Source organism: Gavia stellata, chromosome 2 (genome assembly GCF_030936135.1).
Source record: "Gavia stellata isolate bGavSte3 chromosome 2, bGavSte3.hap2, whole genome shotgun sequence".
Lineage (NCBI taxonomy): Eukaryota > Metazoa > Chordata > Aves > Gaviiformes > Gaviidae > Gavia > Gavia stellata.
Window position 1 is genome coordinate 76,319,782 of NC_082595.1, and position 18,260 is coordinate 76,338,041.

General features: G+C 41.1%; 1 protein-coding gene across 1 annotated transcript in view; it reads left to right on the forward strand.

Annotated features, from left to right (window-relative positions):
- PHIP (pleckstrin homology domain interacting protein) overlaps positions 1-18,260 on the forward strand; it is a 116,415-nt gene that overhangs the window by 16,654 nt on the left and 81,501 nt on the right. Inside the window, exon 7 of the mRNA XM_059835913.1 lies at positions 7,515-7,675. Coding sequence (XP_059691896.1) covers positions 7,515-7,675 — 161 coding nt within the window. The remainder of the gene's footprint in view (positions 1-7,514; positions 7,676-18,260) is intronic.

An 18,260-nucleotide genomic window follows, 5' to 3' on the forward strand; every position in this document is an offset into this window, starting at 1 on the left:
GGAGTAAGTTAGGGACGTTCTAAAACTTTGAAGGTGTTCAGTTGATGCCTGTTGCATGCCTTTTGAGTGGGAGAAAATCTATACTCTTTCATATGTTCCACTGAAAACTCACACCACTTTACCTTCATCAGCTTTATGTTTGATTTTTAAATTGTTCTGAGGGAAACCAACCAAATAAGGTGATCTTGACTCTTTGAGATGTGTGGTTTTCAGATTAAGGTTGTTGGCAGCAATGAGTTGTAACAGTAGAAGTGAGATTTTAAAAAAACAAAGTTCCATTTTACTAACTTGTTTTAAGAGCCCTACTCTCCATTCACAGTTTACGTTCCTGAGTGGTCCTTATAAAAAAGGAACTTAAACTCTTACCTTCAGAGCTTAAGGTTAGAGCCTTTGGGTAAAGAATCCCATGTTTCTCACCCTACCCCACCTTCTTTTTCTCTTTTTCCTTTTTTCTCTTTTTTAACTCTAGTAAAAGGTCCTGAGCAACTTCTTGTATTTGGCCCTGCTTTCAAAGGGGGATTAGACTAAATGATTTTCAGAGGTCCCTTCTAAGTTCAACCATTCTGTGATTCTGCAGTAACAAAAGTCAAAGTTCTTCCAGCATTAAATCTGGTGAGGGACATGAAGGAACACAAAAAGGGCTCTTACAGGTCTATCAGCAGCAGAAGGAACAGTAGGGCCTGCTGCTGAATGGGGCAGGGGACCTGGTGACAAAAGACTTGGAAAAGCTGAGGTGTTCAATACCTTCTTGGCCTGGGTCTTCACTGGTAATACCAGCTTTCAAAAATTTCAGGCCCTGGAGACCAGGGCGGGAAGGTCTGAAGCAAGGAAGACTTTCCCTTGGTGAAGGAGGATCAGGTTAGGGAATGTTTGAACAAACTACATACGTGAGTCCGTGGGCCCTGATAGTATGCATCCCTAGGTCCTGACAGTGCTGGCTGATGTCATTGCAAGGCCACTCTTGATTATCTTTGAAATGTTCGTAGTGGTCAGGGGAGCTTTCTGAGGACTGGAAGAGAGCAAATGTCACTGCTGTCTTGAAGTACGGCGAGAAGGAGACTGTGGAACTAAAGGTGGGTCCTCCTTCCCTCAGTCCTTGGGCAGGTGAGAAAGCAAATACTTCTGGAAGCCAACATACTAAGGACAAGAACGTAGTTGAGAGTAGTTGGCATTGTTCTATGAAGGAGAAGTCACGCCTGACTAGCCTGATAGCCTTTTAAATGAGGTGAGTGGCTTGGAGGATGAGTGGACAGTAGTGAATGTTGTTTATCCTGACTTCAGCAAGGCTTTCTAAACTGCCTCCTGTAATATTCTCACTGACAAACTCGTAAGATACAGGCAGAAGTGCTGGTCTCAAAGGGTTGTGATCAGCAGAATGAATTCCAGTGACCGGCATGAGGGCCAGTCACTAGTGGTGTACTCCAGTGGTTGGTACTAGAGCCAGTACTGTTCAACATCTTCATTAATAACTTGGATGATGAAACACCAAGTTTTGCAGACAGTGCAAAACTGGGAAGAGTGATTGATGGATCCAGTGGTCTGTGCTGCCATTCAGGGGGACTTCGACAGGCTGAAGAAATGGGTCAAGAGGAATCTAATGAAGTTCCACAAAGAGAAGTGCAAAAGTCCTGCCCCTGGGGAGGAATAACCTCATGCACCAGTGGACACTGGGGACCGACTGTCTGGAAAGCAGCTTTGCAGAAAATGAGCTTCCTTCCGTGGTGTTGAACATGTCAGATGTTGAGTCTACAGTGTGCCGTTGCACTAAAAAACCAAGCGGCATCCTGGGCTGCTGGAGGCAGTGCATTGCCATTTTAGGTCCAGGGTGTGTCTTCCCCTCTACTCAGCACGGGTGAGATCATACCTGGAGTGCTGGGTCCAGCTCTGGGCTCCTCAGAACAAGAAAGATACGGACAGACTGGAGCTAGTCTAGCAAAGGACCAGCAAGATGATGAAGGGATTGAGGTATCTGTCATACAAGGAGAAGCCAAGAGAGCTGGGATTGTCTGGCCTTGAGAAGAGCAAGCATGGGGGGGGGGTATTATCAATGGGTATGAATACCTGAATTGGAGAGCGTGATGAAGGTGGAGCCAGACTCTTCTCATTGATGCCTCCTGACAGGACAGGGGCAATGGACACAAACTGAAATAGAGGAAGTTCAATTTAAACATAAGAGAACACCTTTTGGGGGTGAATAAAAACTGTGGAACAGGTTGCCCAGAGAGGTTGCAAAGTCTCCATCCTTGGAGATACTCAAAACCTAACTGGACAAAGCCCTGGGCAACCTGCTCTATCTGACCATGCTTGAGCAGGGGGGTTGGACTAGGAACCTCTAGAGATTGTCTTCCTGTCTGAACCATTCTGTTGTTATGTGGTAGCAGACCATTTCAGTCTTTGAGGCTGGTCATGTTGTGTGAAGGTGAGCCCAGTTACCTAAAAACTAGAAGCCAATTCATTTTATTTGGAACCAATTGATAGCAACTTAAATGATAAAATTTGTGGCAAAGTGTTATTTACATGTTCAAAAAGGCAACAAAATATATGGCTTTCTCAGGCATTGGTTTCTACTGATCAGTTAGCTTCATTATTAAATAAGAACAATCCTGATTTTGAAACCAAAATGTCATTTGAAAGTAAGTGGTGGATTGTCATCCTGTGTTGCACAACCACCATTTAGTAACATCTGCTTTTTTGGTTTGTTTGTTTAAATTTTATTTATTTATTTTTAAAGCAGGAACTTATGTGTGAGTAGTAGACAGGCATGTAAAGCTAAGTTAATCTTAACTTCCTTAGTTGTCCAGGCATTGGATGGGAGTTCTTTCTGTGCAGTGTCCACTTCACAGTGAACAGGCAGTTCTGTTGTTTCCTTCTTTCTTCCTTCCAACCCTTCTTACTTCTCTTCATGACTTGCTGTAAGGGCCAACCAGTGCTCTCTAACCCTTCCTGGGATAGACTCATCCTTATTCCTTCCCTTATTATGTATGGTTTGTGGCTCCCACTGAAGCTGTTTAACTACTTACACCTTACCGCTCTTCCTGTAATTAACACCTTTGTTCATACTGACTCATTTGTGTGAGGCCAAGCAAAATTTAAGCAAATACAGAAAGCTGCTAATATGGGTAAAATAAGAGGGATATTAAACTTGCTCTCACAGGAGTTTCTAAAATCACATTTTTCCAAATGCAGTTAAAATCAAGCTAAAATAGATTAGAGACCACATAAGGCCTGACAAGTGTTGATGCTAGATAGGATAACAATCATTATAAAACCAAAGGCCTATAATTAGTACAAAGGCATTATTATTGACAGTTAGTAGTGTTTATCACCTTGGCATGTACCAGAAAAATCAATTTTATTGTTTGACTACAGGAATTTATTTTTGAGACACAGCTATATTTAACTTTTACCTGTACTCTGAAGGAAAAAAATAAACGCTATTGTGCTAGCAAAGTGGGCAGGTGACACATTGGAGTCATCAGTGTTTGGAATAAAGTGTGGTAATAGGTCAGTTAGAGAAATTGAGCTGGATCACTGGCAAAGTCAATGTGAGTAAATAGAAATGTAGTTTAATGGAAGGCCATATTGAAGAACAATGGTGGATGTGAGAATTTTGTTTAAAACAACAACAAAAAAAACCCAGTTTGAGAAGTCTTAAAAATTGTATGTTTATGGACAGTGTTGAAACCTGCAGGAGATTGATTCTCCACCTACCCGCCTGCCAATTGCATGATCTTGGTAAAAAGTTTTCTTCCCATAGAATGTAAGTTCATAACACTGGGGGGGTTTCCATGTCAAATCACTTTTTAATTCACTTAATTTTATTAATTATTTTTAACCAGTTTTGGGATTTTTGTATGTTTTAAGTTTCTTCTATGACCAGGTGACCCGCCTAGTGTATGGGGGGAAGGCTGTTGGTGTTGTCTACCTGGACTTCAGCAAAGCCTTTGACACTGTTCCCCACAGTATTCTCCTGGAGAAGCTGGCGGCCCGTGGTTTAGACAGGTACACTCTTCGCTGGGTAAAAAACTGGCTGGACGGCCGAGCACAGAGAGTTGTAGTGAATGGGGTGAAATCCAGTGGCGGCCGGTCACAAGCGGAGTCCCCCAGGGCTCAGTTTTGGGACCGGTCTTGTTTAATGTCTTTATTGATGATCTGGATGAGGGGATAGAGTGCTCCCTCAGCAAGTTTGCAGACGACACAAAGTTGGGCGGGAGTGTTGATCTGCTCGAGGGTAGGAAGGCTCTGCAGAGGGATCTGGACAGGCTGGATCGATGGGCTGAGGCCAACCGGATGAAGTTCAATAAGGCCAAGTGCCGGGTTCTACACTTTGGCCACAACAACCCCATGCAATGCTACAGGCTTGGGGAAGAGTGGCTGGAAAGCGCTCCCCCGCAGAAAAGGACCTGGGGGTGTTGATCGACAGCCGGCTGAAGATGAGCCAGCAGTGTGCCCAGGTGGCCAAGAAGGCCAACGGCATCCTGGCCTGTATCAGAAATAGTGTGGCCAGCAGGAGCAGGGAGTTGATCATGCCCCTGTACTCGGCTCTGGTGAGGCCGCACCTCGAATGCTGTGTTCAGTTTTGGGCCCCTCACTACAAGAAGGACATTGAGGTGCTGGAGCGTGTCCAGAGAAGGGCGACGAAGCTGGTGAGGGGTCTGGAGCACAAGTCTTATGAGGAGTGGCTGAGGGAGCTGGGGTTGTTCAGTCTGGAGAAGAGGAGGCTGAGGGGAGACCTCATCACTCTCTACAATTACCTGAAAGGGGGTTGCAGAGAGGTGGGTGTTGGTCTCTTCTCCCAAGTGACTAGCGACAGGACAAGAGGAAATGGCCTCAAGTTGCACCAGGGGAGGTTCAGGCTAGATATTAGGAAAAATTTATTTACTGAGAGAGTAGTGAAACATTGGAACAGGCTGCCCAGGGAGGTGGTAGAGTCACCCTCCCTGGAGGTATTCAAGGAGCATGTGGATGTGGCATTCTGGGATGTAGCTTGATGGGCATGGAGCTGTGTGGTGTTGGGTGGGTTGGTTTTTGGTGTGTTGTGGTTTGTTGTTGTTGTGTGGTGGTTGGTGGTTTTTTTTTTTTTTTGTGGTTGGACTTGATGATCTTACAGGTCTTTTCCAACCTTAGTGATTCTGTGATTCTGTGATGGAGGCCAAAGAGTGAGATCCCAGTTTTCTTGTTTCCAGTATCAGAGCATTGCCTCTTATTTCCTCCAGGAGGTTAATTGTTAATGAACAAGGGGCATTTCACATGTCGGGTTTCCCAGGGATAGGTGAACTAGCAGCAAGTTGCCCATTACCACTTAACATCAGCGAGAATATAATCAGAAATACTGGCTTAGGTTCTGTTAAACTTAATCTTCTTCAGTGATTACAAAAAAAATCAACCAACAACAAACTTGAAATTTATCTCAAATACCTCAAAAAGTTTTTCATAAATTTAGATGTATATTAAAAATCACATGCTTAAATGAAGTCATTGGTTGTTTTATCCTAAAGACTCTGCTTATACTTCCAAGTTATTGACAGAACATCTCTGCAAATTAAACTTTTAGTTAAGCTTTTTCCCCTTTTTGTGAGCTGTGGTTTCATTTGAAGGCATTGCTAAAAGCTGATTCCAACAACCATCTCCATCTTACCTTAAGAGCAAATAAAAGGTAACTTCTGAGTAGGTTGAGATTATTGTTTAAGCTTACTTTATTGTTGTGACAAAGACCTTCCTTACTCCGTTTGTGTGTGTTTGTTTGGGGGGGGGGGGTGTTTGGGGGTTTTTTGGGTTGTTTGGGGGGAGGGGTTGTTTGGGGTTTGGTTTTTTTTGTTTGGGGGGTTTTGTTGTTGTTTGGGGGTTTTTTGGGTGCATGGTTTTTTGGTGGGTTGTTTTGGGTTTTTTTAAATTGTAGGATGATTTGTTGGAAACAGGAACTAGATTTATCTTGTGACTGAACTAATCTTGGCTTCCTGCTGTTCTAAAGTAGACTGTTGGCAAGGAAAAGCTTTGTCATAAAGCAAATGCAACTGCATCTTTTTCTTCTATAAGGGGAGGGTGAAGAGGATATAGTAGAGCCTTAAGGCAGTAGAGGCGCATTGACTGATAAGTGCCTCACTCCACGGCTAATGATCCTGCTTCTTCACAAAGCATCTTGAACTAGGAAAACTTCCTTGAATCCTTGGGCTACACAGGCAGTTACGGGAAGTGTTTCAGGGCTGTTCTTATGGCCTGAGGCCAGTGGGCTTGGCAGTTGTCCATAACCACTAAGTGCTTTCGCTCCTTACAGAGTAGCTACAATCCAGTTTGCATGTTTAATGTAGTTTGACCTGTGCTGACTCATGAACCAGTGTCTGATTGGTCTGGGCCAAAACCAAGCAATGTGAGAGATTTGTATCTGTTTCATAGTTGATGCTATGAGTGAAAGTGATTCAGGGCCCAAACCCATGCCCTGCTCAGTTCACTAGTACAGACATAGCCTTGGTCACATGTAAAGAATGGCTAACCAGAGTAGTAATGGAAGTATCAGCTACCTCTCTTGGCGCTGACAGATCTTGTTTTTCATGTGTGTGTAGTGATGTGGACATTGTTCGGCATTTATGTTTTTACTTTTCACGTGTTCAGAAGCTGGAGATCTGAGCATATTACCTGCTTTATCACAATTCTGTGGAATATAAAATGTATCACCATTGCCATTCTTTGGTCTAATGATGGTATGGGGAGCTGTTTGACTAATGGCTATGTATCCTTGCATATAAGCATTATACTCTGTTGCTTTATCATTGCATGAGTAGCAGTTTAAAATTAATAACGCTGAGCTTTATTTTCTTTACTGAAGTTCTTGATGGAAGATTTCCATTTTGTTAAAACAAAGAGTCCTGCTCCTGGGCCTTCTTAGCTTTTAAACTTGGGAAAAAAAGCCCAAACTCTTTGAACAAGGTTCTGTTAGTCAAAATCAGAATTTTCTGTAAGGTTTTGATAAATTCATATGTAAATTTGTTTGGGTTTTTTGTTTGTTTAGCTGTAATGGGTAGTGATACTCTTAAAAAAATAAATTTATTGTCTTGCAGGTGGTGGAAAAATGTTTGGATGGTGTAGACCTCAAAAAAACAGGTTGCCTTGGAGAAGATCTGAATGTTTGCTTATCCTCAGTTAATAGCTAGTGGAAGGAAGCTCTTACACTTGTTAAATTTGAGGTAGCTTACTCCTTGATGGAAGGTGCCTCAGTCCTCCTGAATTTCTCACACTAGGTATAAAGTGAGAAGAATACGTTTGGGCACTTAAAGTTGAAAGTTGTATTAGATCTTTATCCTCTGCCTTGCAGTTTGGTACTTTTTTGCACGTCTGTATCATAGGCTACTTTTCTATGTATTTTTCCCTAACTAGAGCGAAATGAGATAGTATTATAGTAAACTGTTCATATGGCAGGTGGTCCAGTGTTGAAATAAACTTTCCATCCTGGAGAAGTATTTTAGTTTATGAACCCAATATAAATGCTGTCTCTTCTTTTTTCTTTCCCCATTTGGTAGTGGATACCCTGTTTTCAAGAAAACTAAATGGAAAATACAGACTTGAACGCCTTGTTCCAACTGCAGTCTATCAACATATGAAGATGCACAAACGAATTTTAGGACACTTATCTTCTGTATACTGTGTAACTTTTGATCGGACTGGCAGGCGAATATTTACTGTAAGTACAAAATCTTCATTTTTGTAGATTTTTTTTTTAAAGTACAGATAGCATGTCACCTCATTGTTTCCAAAAACTGAATGTACTGATGTTGTATATCAAGAGCAGATAAATGCTTTACTACTGTTACTCTCATATATGCTTTTTAATAACCATGCTGGTTTGCATGTTAAAATAGCTTTGGCATACATGTCTTAAGGCTAGGTGTGATGGTGATTGCTGATCTGTGTCGTTCAGTCAGAAAACTTGGGTTATTTTCAGTGGAAACAAATTATTACCCCATGTAGAGTCTTCCCTCTGGACTTGTTTTCTGTAGTAAAAACATAAGCAAGAGTGGACCACCACCACAGAATTTGCTTAGGAAGTCAGAGAGGACAATCAATATGTAATTAAAGATTATTTTGACTCTTTTCTATAACTTTTGTTAATTTTAAAGCACGACTATGAAGTTTTAACAGTCTGGTGATACACTCTAGATTTGGTAAAGCTTTTTGAAGGAAACTAGAAAGCTGAAAATTTACATGGTGTGTTGTAACGAATCTTGGTTCACAAGGAAAGGAGTTGTCTTTATGAGATAGCAGGAAGGTGGTTTTTTTTGGTACCAGTGTTCTTAGTTACTTTTAACTATTTGCTTTTGTTGTTGTTGTTAAAAAAATAAATATTGGATGGATGTCTGAAATCAATACTGAAACTGCAAGTTTCCCAAAAAATGAGAATTATAAAAACAAATAGGTAATTTTAATTTCTTGGTAAGTAGTCAATTTTAGTAGAGCCAAAGATCTCATAAATACATACCTCGTGCCAGTTTGGGACACTTTGGTTGCATTTATTACCTTTCCACAAACACTGGATGTAATTGATACCTTTGTGGATCCAGGAGCTTGATTGTGCCCTTTCTAATCTCATGGCAGGTAACTCGGAACAATGCAGGTGGAAGTACGGTTCAGTTCTCCTGCTTTATGTATTGCAGTCCTAACTTCTAAAATTCTTTCAAGGCAGTTGTAAATATAATTTGCCCTTTCGCCCACATACATTTTGCTTTGTTGCGTGGAGGGATGTGTGGTTGTAGGGATGGGACACTTGCAGTGTTTTGAACAGACCTGTTTATTTGCAGAGACTTTTTTCACGTTTCTTTAGCTTTCATTGGCAAGTTAAGTCCCTCAACAGTCACAGGCGTTAAATTCTTATGGCCTGTAGTTTATGCGTGATTAACCTATCAGGAAAAGGGCTCTCTGTTGTGGGTTTGTTTTATATGTGACATGGCAGAATGGATTAGAGTTTTCATGTGTAAAAAAAATCTCCTATGCTTACCCTGCTCACTTCTAAATAAAAACCGTTCTGTTTGTGCTTCCTAGATGAAGTGCATAAAATGCCTTCTTAAGGTCTTCTGATTCTTCATTTTCCTAAAACTTTCCCATGTACCTAAAATCTTTCCTCTTCCCAATATGTACTAAACTTCCTCTTGGGTGGACCTGCAGCGATCGTTCCTTGCTGCACATTGCCTTGCTTTTTGCAGTCTGATTTAAGAGTGATTAAAGAGAGAGAATTCTCTTGATTGTAACAGCAATTTTTTTCCAAAAGAAAAGTAAAAGAATCTGAAATAAAATGGGGGGAGCAATACTGCTTCTGCAACCCCACAGCTTTGCTGGCAGTCCTTTGCTGACAGATATATTGGTGTCCTGGTACGATTGCTTGAAAAAGGTCCCAGTTTAGAACAGGATTACTTCAATCTAGTGTTAAATAAAATGTCCATAGAAATCAATTATGGCTGGTGAATTTTCATTTTGGAGGGCGTGAGACAGACCTTCTTACCCTGCGTTCTCAGGTAAATCCAGTGTTTTTTGTGTAAATGTTTAAGTGGTTGTTGGCAAATGGAAAACTAATGGGTTGCATTCCACATTCCAGTAAAATCCAAGTTGCTGTAGCTGGCATGATGTAATCAGTGGATAAGTCATTAATTGTCTTGTAATTGCGTCTGTATAATGAAATGGTGTCAATTCTTTTCAATCTAGAACACTACAATTTCTAAAGTCTCTAGTGTAGTAAACAGAAATAGGAATTTATTATAAAAAGTAAGCCAGACTTCATTCCAGACATGTCTGTTGCCAACATGTAAATTTGCATGCATCAACAGGGAATCATGCTTGCTCTAGGTTGTTACTCTACAATGTCCAGCATTCAGTGTGACGTTAGCTAGAGAAGAGGTTGTTTTAGAATTATAATTGGTTCTAGAAGATGTGTCATAACTGTTTCCTTTTCCTCCTGACTTCTGAAGGACTGAAAGCCTCTAAATTCAAATTCCGTTTATGTTCTGCTTCAAATTAAAAGGAAAAGAAAGTTATCTCAGCACATTTTTGAGTCATACTCTCTGAGAGATGTTATCTTTGCTAGGAAGAAGATGCTCTTAGTTTTGCCTAAAGGCAGTGTAAACGGGACATTATGCAGTTTTCCTACTAGCTAGTAGGTCATGCAATGACTGTTTCTATTTATATTCTTTTACGGATTTCCCAAGAGATTTCTGAAGATCAACCTCTTACCTGTTTTTTTCTGAATATACAAAAATATTCTTAATATACAAACTATGTTGTCTTGGTAATTTAGTTTTTCTAATTAACTAAAAGTAAGGCATTTTTACTTGCAAAGATACAGCTAAAACACATATCAGCCATCAGTGAAGAAAACCTAATTATTTCTGAGACTGTGTATTCTGGATCTCTTGAAAAGCGTGACTTGCAGAACCTATGCAGGGTAATAGAAACAAGTGTTGTCAAGCGTTGTCTTCTCTGGTTCCTCCTCTACTTTCTGACTGCAAAGAAGGATGGCCATCTCCTTTTGTCCCACCTTTATCTTCCTGTCTCCTCTGAGATTACTCTTTCTAGGGAATAATAAATGGCGTTGTGTAATAGTCTGTGTAAGATTTCCAAACCAAGATTAATTTGTACGTTTCTTGGCAGTTTCACTTCAGCCCACAAGTCTGTGTAATGGTAGGAAAGTGAACCAGTTTTACTCCATACCTTGGCAATGCTGTCATCAGTTCTCTCTTGGTGCTGAACTTGTTCTAGGATTCACTTTTGACAAATGGTTTTTAATAGGCACATAATTCGTAGCAGTTGTAGACATAACTTTGGAAACATGAGCTGTGGTGTAAGCCAATGCCCTTGCTAGTGGAACTGCAGCAGTATTTTAAGAGTTGTGAATTGTCCCATTCAGTTCAGATAGAATCCCATTAATTATTTGTACTCTAACATTGTTATCTTGCCAAGATACTACAGAATTTACAATTTTACTTTAGTCTTTTTTCCTTTTTTCCTTCCTTTTTGTTTTTCCTTTTTTATTGTCCTTTTTTTCTTGTTGAGACTTGCTAACAGTTGTTTAATTTTTCTTTGCAATGGAAATGTACAACAAACACATGGCTGTATAGCTATACTTTAGCCAGCTAGTAGGGAGAAGGCTGGTTTTACACTGATCTTCTTTCCTTGGTTTGCTGTTATTAAATAGACCTCTGAGGACCCTCCAGGTGTCATTGGGTCCCAGAACTAGCTTTTCATTTCTTGCTGACCATTTTACATCTTTAAGTTGTCTATGTGCAGGTTGCTTTCCATCAGTTACATTTTGCAAGCAGCATTTAAGGGGTCTTATAATGCAGGGTTTGGTTTATTGGTTGACTTTTTCCCTTTTTTTTTTCTGTGCTTCAAACAATCTGTTCATCCAGTAAAATGACTGCAGGCTGTAAGCTTACTGTAAAGTCAGTAGCTTATTCATAATACTGATCTGCAGAATGTGAGAATGGCAGAAGCATGTTTTATGTAATATGTATAGTTCTGTAGACAGAATGGTTTTTATTTATTTTTTAAATTTGTGCAGCTCCAGGAAAAATGGGACCAATGGTTTGAGGTTCCTAGACTATGATGCAATTTAATATTAATGGCTTGGTTCTGCTCTCATGCATGTACTGTTTTTAGAAAGAGATTAATCCACATGTGAGTGATTTCCACCCCATAAACTGTTTTGAAAGTTTTGGATTCCCTATTCCCTTTTACTTTCAGGTGTCTCTTTTGATCTGTGAGGCTATTATTTGTCAGCGTGGGTTTTGCACGCACACACCCCCTTTTTGTCTGCTACGCTTCTTGGGGTTTTTCGGTGGTGACTGCACTGTTGAGAAGAATACACAAGCTTCTTCATACTCTTAAGTCTCAAATCATGATAACAATAGAACAGAATGAGCTGATACTATTATTCACGTAGTCATTGCATACTGTTATTCCCATAATCATTGCATCAAGTAGGTGTAGAGTTTGAACCTTTTTGAAGCTTGAGATACAGAAGTGCAAATTTGAATCTAGAAACACAGGAACAGTTATGGAAACATTCATTGAGTGCTTGTCTGTTTGTTTTAAAGAAGCAAGGGGATTAAAACTGAATCTGCTTAGAGCTTTATAAGCAGAGTTCAGAGAAAAAAAGGAGCTGCTTTTTCTCTAAACTCTGCTTATAAAGCTCTAAACGGCACGTTTGCTAGTTCTGTTGTAAACTGTGTTACCTTGTTCATTGGAATTGATTTGGAAGTGTGCATTACTGAGCTTGTTTACCAACTTTTTTCCTTTTTCCTTCTCTAGCTTCTCACAACTTAGTAGAAGTGAATAAATCCAGCTATAAATGAAAGTAGCCTGTGTGTATATGATTGCCAAAAACATTCTGTGACTGAGCTAATAATTTCAAGGTGTTTTTTTTTTTTTAAACAAATAACACTGTGTATGTCTCAAGGTATTCAATATGAGTGAGATTTGGAGCCTTTTCAAAAGCATTAAATGCTAACAACTACATTTAAATGCAGTTAAACTGTAAATTTAAGAGGTCCTTGAATCTTCTTTCTTCTTGTAGAAGTTGTGGGTAGGTGAGCATCTTACTGGGAGGTCCCAAGCTCTATCTATTAATTAAAACCTATTCCGGAAGGTGGTTTACTTTCTTTTTATATGGGTATTTGAGCTGAGCTAAAAGTGGCAGTAAAGGTAGAATGAGATGCAAGTAGGTTCATTTATTGAGTCTTAGTTCAGTGGGTCTGAATCAAAAAGAAGTTAGTGATCTAGAAGGAGATGGTCGTTTCAAGGGTTTGAGAAAGATTTTGAGAAAAAGAGAACAAGTTAAGAGTATTGAGCACTTGATTTTCATATTCATACAGTCTTAATATGATGGGGCAAAGACTGCAAATGCTTGTTACAGTTTGTGAGGATACAATTGAATCAGTTTTGAGGTAATTCAGAAGGACTTTGGAGGTTCATGCCAAATAATTGGATTAATATATACTTACGTTGCTGTGTTGTGGTTAAAATTGCTACCAAAGTCCTAGCCTAGATGAAATTAAGAGAAATTACAGATTTTTTGTTGTACTTGCTGCTAGACTGCTCTGATTTTTTTTTTTATGGTAATGCCCTGAGCATATTGGAAAAAGTGAAGATTAATGCTCAGAAGAGAGTTGTGGCACTGTCCAAAGCTTTGGAAAACGATGCCTGTTAGCAAGGTGCTCTAGCATGCTTGAGGTATAGAACTAGTGTAAGAGCAAGGGGGTGGTTTGATTATTGTGCAGTTTTGTCTATGGGGTACTACTTTTTCTTTGGATCCTATTATAACTGCATTAACAGAGTAACTGCCCATTAGAAAAACTTTATCAAGGGCTTTGGTAATTTCTAACTTGTGGAGGTTCATAAAGTGTGCAGGGGAGAGGAAGCTTTTTATTATGGATACTGAGGGATGTGAAAAGGAGAATAAGAGCCAAATATGGGGCAAAAGCATCTTTCTCAACAGACTGGCCAACCTGGTGAGGAGAGTGTTAGAGTAGGAGAGATGTGGGAGGGAGACAACAAACCACAATCACTTGAAGTAGTAGACCAGGTGGGTAAGCAAAGAATGTGGGGTGATGTAGACAGGAGAAACCCTGAAAACAACAAAAAGGGCTAAAGGGGGTTCACCCCAAGTGTATGCATACAGGTCAAGAACTGCATTATGGGGAAAGCTTTCACACTTCGAGAAATCAGCCTGACTATGTGCCCATCTGAAGTGCCTGTACACTAATGTATGCACTTCGGAGAAAAGCAGGAGGAATTGGTATATTGTGTGTAGTTGCAGGGCTACGATCTCATTGGGACCAAAGAAGTGGGGTGGGGTTGGGTAGCTCACAGGACTGGGGTGCTGCCGTGGATGGATACAGGCTCTTCGGAGAGGCAGGCCAGGATGGCAAGGAGTGGGCATTGCCCTTTATGTGAGAGAGCAGCAGGAATGCATAGAGCTCTGCCTGGGGAGGGTGATAAGCCAGCTGAGAGCTCATGGGTGAGGGTTAAAGGGCAGACCAACATGGGGGACATTGGGGTGGGTGTCTGCAGGCTGCCTGGTCAGGAAGAAGTTTCTCAGGCAACTGGAAGAAGCCTCACCAGGTCCTCCTGGTGGACTTGAACCACCCTGGTATATGCTAGAGGGGGAACACAGCAGCATACAAGCAATCTAGGAAATTTCTGCAGTAGTGCACTGATGACAGCTTCCTGGCACAGGTCATTGGGGAGCTGACAACAAAAGATGCTCTGCTGGATCTGATAGTTACAAACAGTGAAGAACTGTTTGTGGATGTGAAGGTCAAGGGCAGTCTTGACTGCAGTGACCATGGGGTGATGGAGTTCAGGATCCTGTGAGGAGGCAACAAGGCAAAAAGCAGGGTCATAACCCTGGACTTCAGAGGAGCAGATTTTGACCTGTCTGGGGCCTTCTTGGAAGAATGCCGTGGGATATGATCTGGGGGAGAGAGGAGGGGTCCAGGAGAGCTGGCCATTTTTTAAGGATCATCTCTTCCAGACTGAAGAATGGTTCATCCTGATGTGCAGGGAGGCAAGCAGAGGTGGCAGGAGGCCTGTATGGGTGAGCAAGGAGCTCCTGACAAAACTCAGAAACAAAAACGAAGCGTGCAAGAGGTGGAAGCAGGGACAGATGACTTGGGAGAAATACAGAGCCACTCCCTGGAAGTTCAGCAATGGGGTTAGGAAAATTGAAGGCAGCCTGGAGTTGAATCTGGCAAGGGATGTGAAGAGCAACAAGAATGGCTTCTTCAAGTATATTAGCAGCAAAGGGAAGACTATGGAGAATGTGGTCCTGATGATGAATGGGATGGGAGACGGGCACAGAAAAAGACGAGATGCTTGACTATCTGTCTTCTGTGCCTCAGTCTTTAGTGGCAAGACTTGTCTTCAGGAATTGCAAGTCCTTGAGACCAGAGGGAAAGTCTGGAGAAGGGAAGACTTCTCTTTGGTGGAGGAGGATCAGGCTAGGGAATGATTAAGTGAACTGGCCATACGCAAATCCATGGGACCTGACGGGAGACACTGGCAAGTGCTGCTGAGGGCACTGGCCAATGACGCTGTGAGGCCGTTCTCGATTACCTTTGGAAGGCCATGATGATCAGAGAGGTTCCTGAGGACTGGAAGAGAGCAAATGTCACCCCTGTCTTCAAGAAGGGGAAGAAGGTTGTTCCAGGGAACTATGGCTCATTCGTCTTCATCTCAGTCACCTGAGAAGGTGATGGAGCAAATACTCCTGAAAGCCATTTCCAAACATATTAACAGTAAGAAGGTGATCAGCATAGAGATATGAAGGGAAAATCATTCCTGTCCAGCTTGATAACCTTATACGATGAAGTGACTAAGTTGGAGGAGGGACAGTAGTGAATGTATTTTTTCCTTACTGTAGCGAGGCTTTCACACTGTCTCCCATAGCATCCTTACTGACAAACTGGTGAAGTACAGAAGTGGACAGTGAGATTGAAAATGACTTGAACTGCCAGGTTCGAAGGGTTGTGATTAGCAGCGTGAAGTCCAGCTGGAGGCCAGTCACTAGGGTTGTACCACAGGGTTTGATACTGAGGCCAGTACTTTTTAACATTTTCTTTAAGGACCTGGGTGATGGGACAGAGGGTATCTTCTGCACGTTTACTGAAGGTAACAAAACAGGAATGGTTGATAGATCATCGTGGGCGACCTGCTTTAGCTGACCCTGCTTGAGCAGGGGTCTTGGACCAGACGTTCTCCAAAGGTCCCTTCCCACCTCAATGATTCTGTGATTCTGTTTGTCCATTGCTGTTCAACTCTGTGGACTCAGGTTGTTTTCCCTGGGCTTGCACTCTAGCAGTCTAGCAGCTAGATAAGGCAAATGTGTACCACAGAATGTCAGCATGGAAGTTTTAAGCATAAGTAGAAATAGTATAGGCTGTGCCATTCCTCTCCTTACCCAAGAGGCAGAAAATGTAATTATTAACAAGCTTCCCTTACTCTCTCCTTTGTCAAATAGACACATCCCTGCAACAATCCCTCTTACGACCAAGTTTTTGGAAGTAGAAACTGGCCGTTGCTTGTAGTAACTAACCAAGACCGCACAAGGGAGCAGTCCTTGGTTGAGTGTTGAGGTTAAATGTTCAGTGGTGCTCTTCTGTAATAGTGATTGCTCAACCTCAGCACCCTTAGAGAACCAAGAAGAAATCTGAGATCTCAAATTATAGTTTTCTGTTTGAGGGAAGAGGGATCTTCTCTTAATAGAAGTACTTGTTTAAAGTGAGTATGCAGTGACACGGAATTTGTTTGACAACCTTAATTGGAGGCTCAGAAGTTTATGCCAAAAAATGACTAGGACAGATGTATGGGAGAAGTTGTCTTGCCCATACCTCTGCATTCATGGGTGCACCTTTTGAAGAGTTGGGAAGAAAGAAGAGTCATGCCCTTAAAGCCATGCCACCTGAGGGCATGGCAGCTAGTAAATCAAAATTACCTACCAAGGCACTCCAGAAATGAAATACACAGTAAAGTTTTAAATTATCTTGATTTTTCCATGTCTGGAGTCCCCCTGCAAAACATTCTGCTGGATTAAAATGTCACTAATGCACCAAAGTAGCCTTTTTGCTGATGCTAGAGATAAAGACCTTCTGTAGAGAAGCAACCTGTATTTGTGATTTGTAGAAAAATGTGCTTTCTCAATGTACCTAAATACAATCAGCTTTTCTTTTTACTGTTTCAAAAACTGGGGCTATAGTCGTATCTCACGGTGTTAAGAAATAAGCGTCTTGTCTGAATTGATATAAATAATATGGGAAGAGAGAAACTGCTGTGGATAACTGCCTGTGAACCAGGAACAACTTATTGTTCACTAAACAAAAAGTAAGCCTGAGGAAGTTGTCTCGTTTGCAGGGTATTGCTACAAATGAGAATGGGTGTATAGTTAGGTGCCTGCAGGTATGCTGTTCCCCTCCTTCTCCCAGATAGTAGTTTTGAATCTGAACTAATGTAGTGAGTAAAATTTAGCTACCTTTTTGAGTAGAGAACTGCATTTTATTTTAAGTAACAGCATAAGAAAAGCTTTCCAAATCCTTTTATGCATTCCAAAAACTGCAGGATCTATCTGGGTTCCTTTTGAAAATTCCTTTCTGAAGTGTTTGCCTGGTCCTCTGACAGGACGACTCTACTTCACACATAGTGGCTGTGTTGGTGAGAACTTCCTAAGCTGGGTATTGGTGTCCTGGGATTGGGCTGCACAGAACAGTAGCTAAATTTAGCTGTGGCAGTGCGGGTTTTCTGTAGTTATGTGAATGTAGACTAAAGAGTGTACTAAATAAGGAAAACACGTAATTTACCTCTTTACAAAAGCTGTAATGTTGAAAATATTATCAGTAGCCTCTGAATTTTTTTTTGAGACTTTTGGCCGTTAGATGCTTATGTTCGCCAAATGCTTACCAGTCTTAAAAATCTGACTGTTGGTCCCTGTACTTTGGATACCTTTTTTTTATAAAAGGTGGACGATAGCATTGCCCTACCTTCTGTCTTCTTTAAGGAATAAATACTAGATAAACTTGTGGAGAGGCACTGTAAGTAGATGGAAGAGGAAAAACCCAGGTGACATTTTGTAATGATGGTGTCACATTGTACCTTGCTGTGGCACCTGTGTGTGTCCAGTAGCATATCAGTGCTCCAGATTTTAAAACCCAACACCCAGCTTTGTATTGCTTCTGAACCTAAGCAGATGAATGAAATGTTTACAGCAAGTCTTCTCTGTCAGTGTCTCTGTGCAGTGTTCAGATGTCATTGTGTTGAGCGAGGTGCAAAGATATTCAGACTTTTAGGGAGGCACAGGAATGCAATGAAAAATAAAGGGCTGAAATCTGAAATTTTTGCTAGGGCCATGAATTTGTTGTATACAGGCAAGCAGCTGTCACAGTGATGTGGGGAGACCAGCAAAATGTGAGGTAAGTATGAAGCCTGCGAAGTGTGTTGAGAAAAGAGTGGTCATTTCAGTGTGTGTTAATGTGAATATCAAAGCAGATCTAGTACTTTGACTTAATAATGGAATAGCTGTTCACACAGGCTCTTTACCTCACTGTTACTGTGGTAAGTATACTGCTAATACTGATAGGGCATGAATATCAAACTAGGAAGATAAGGAACATAACTATAATGCTAAATGACAAACGTGGTACCAATTCATAATGTGTTTTCACGTTTAATGTAAATTTTTATTTTAACGTATTGCAACAACTTCTTCAGTTTGTGCTGGAGTTTTGGAAAAA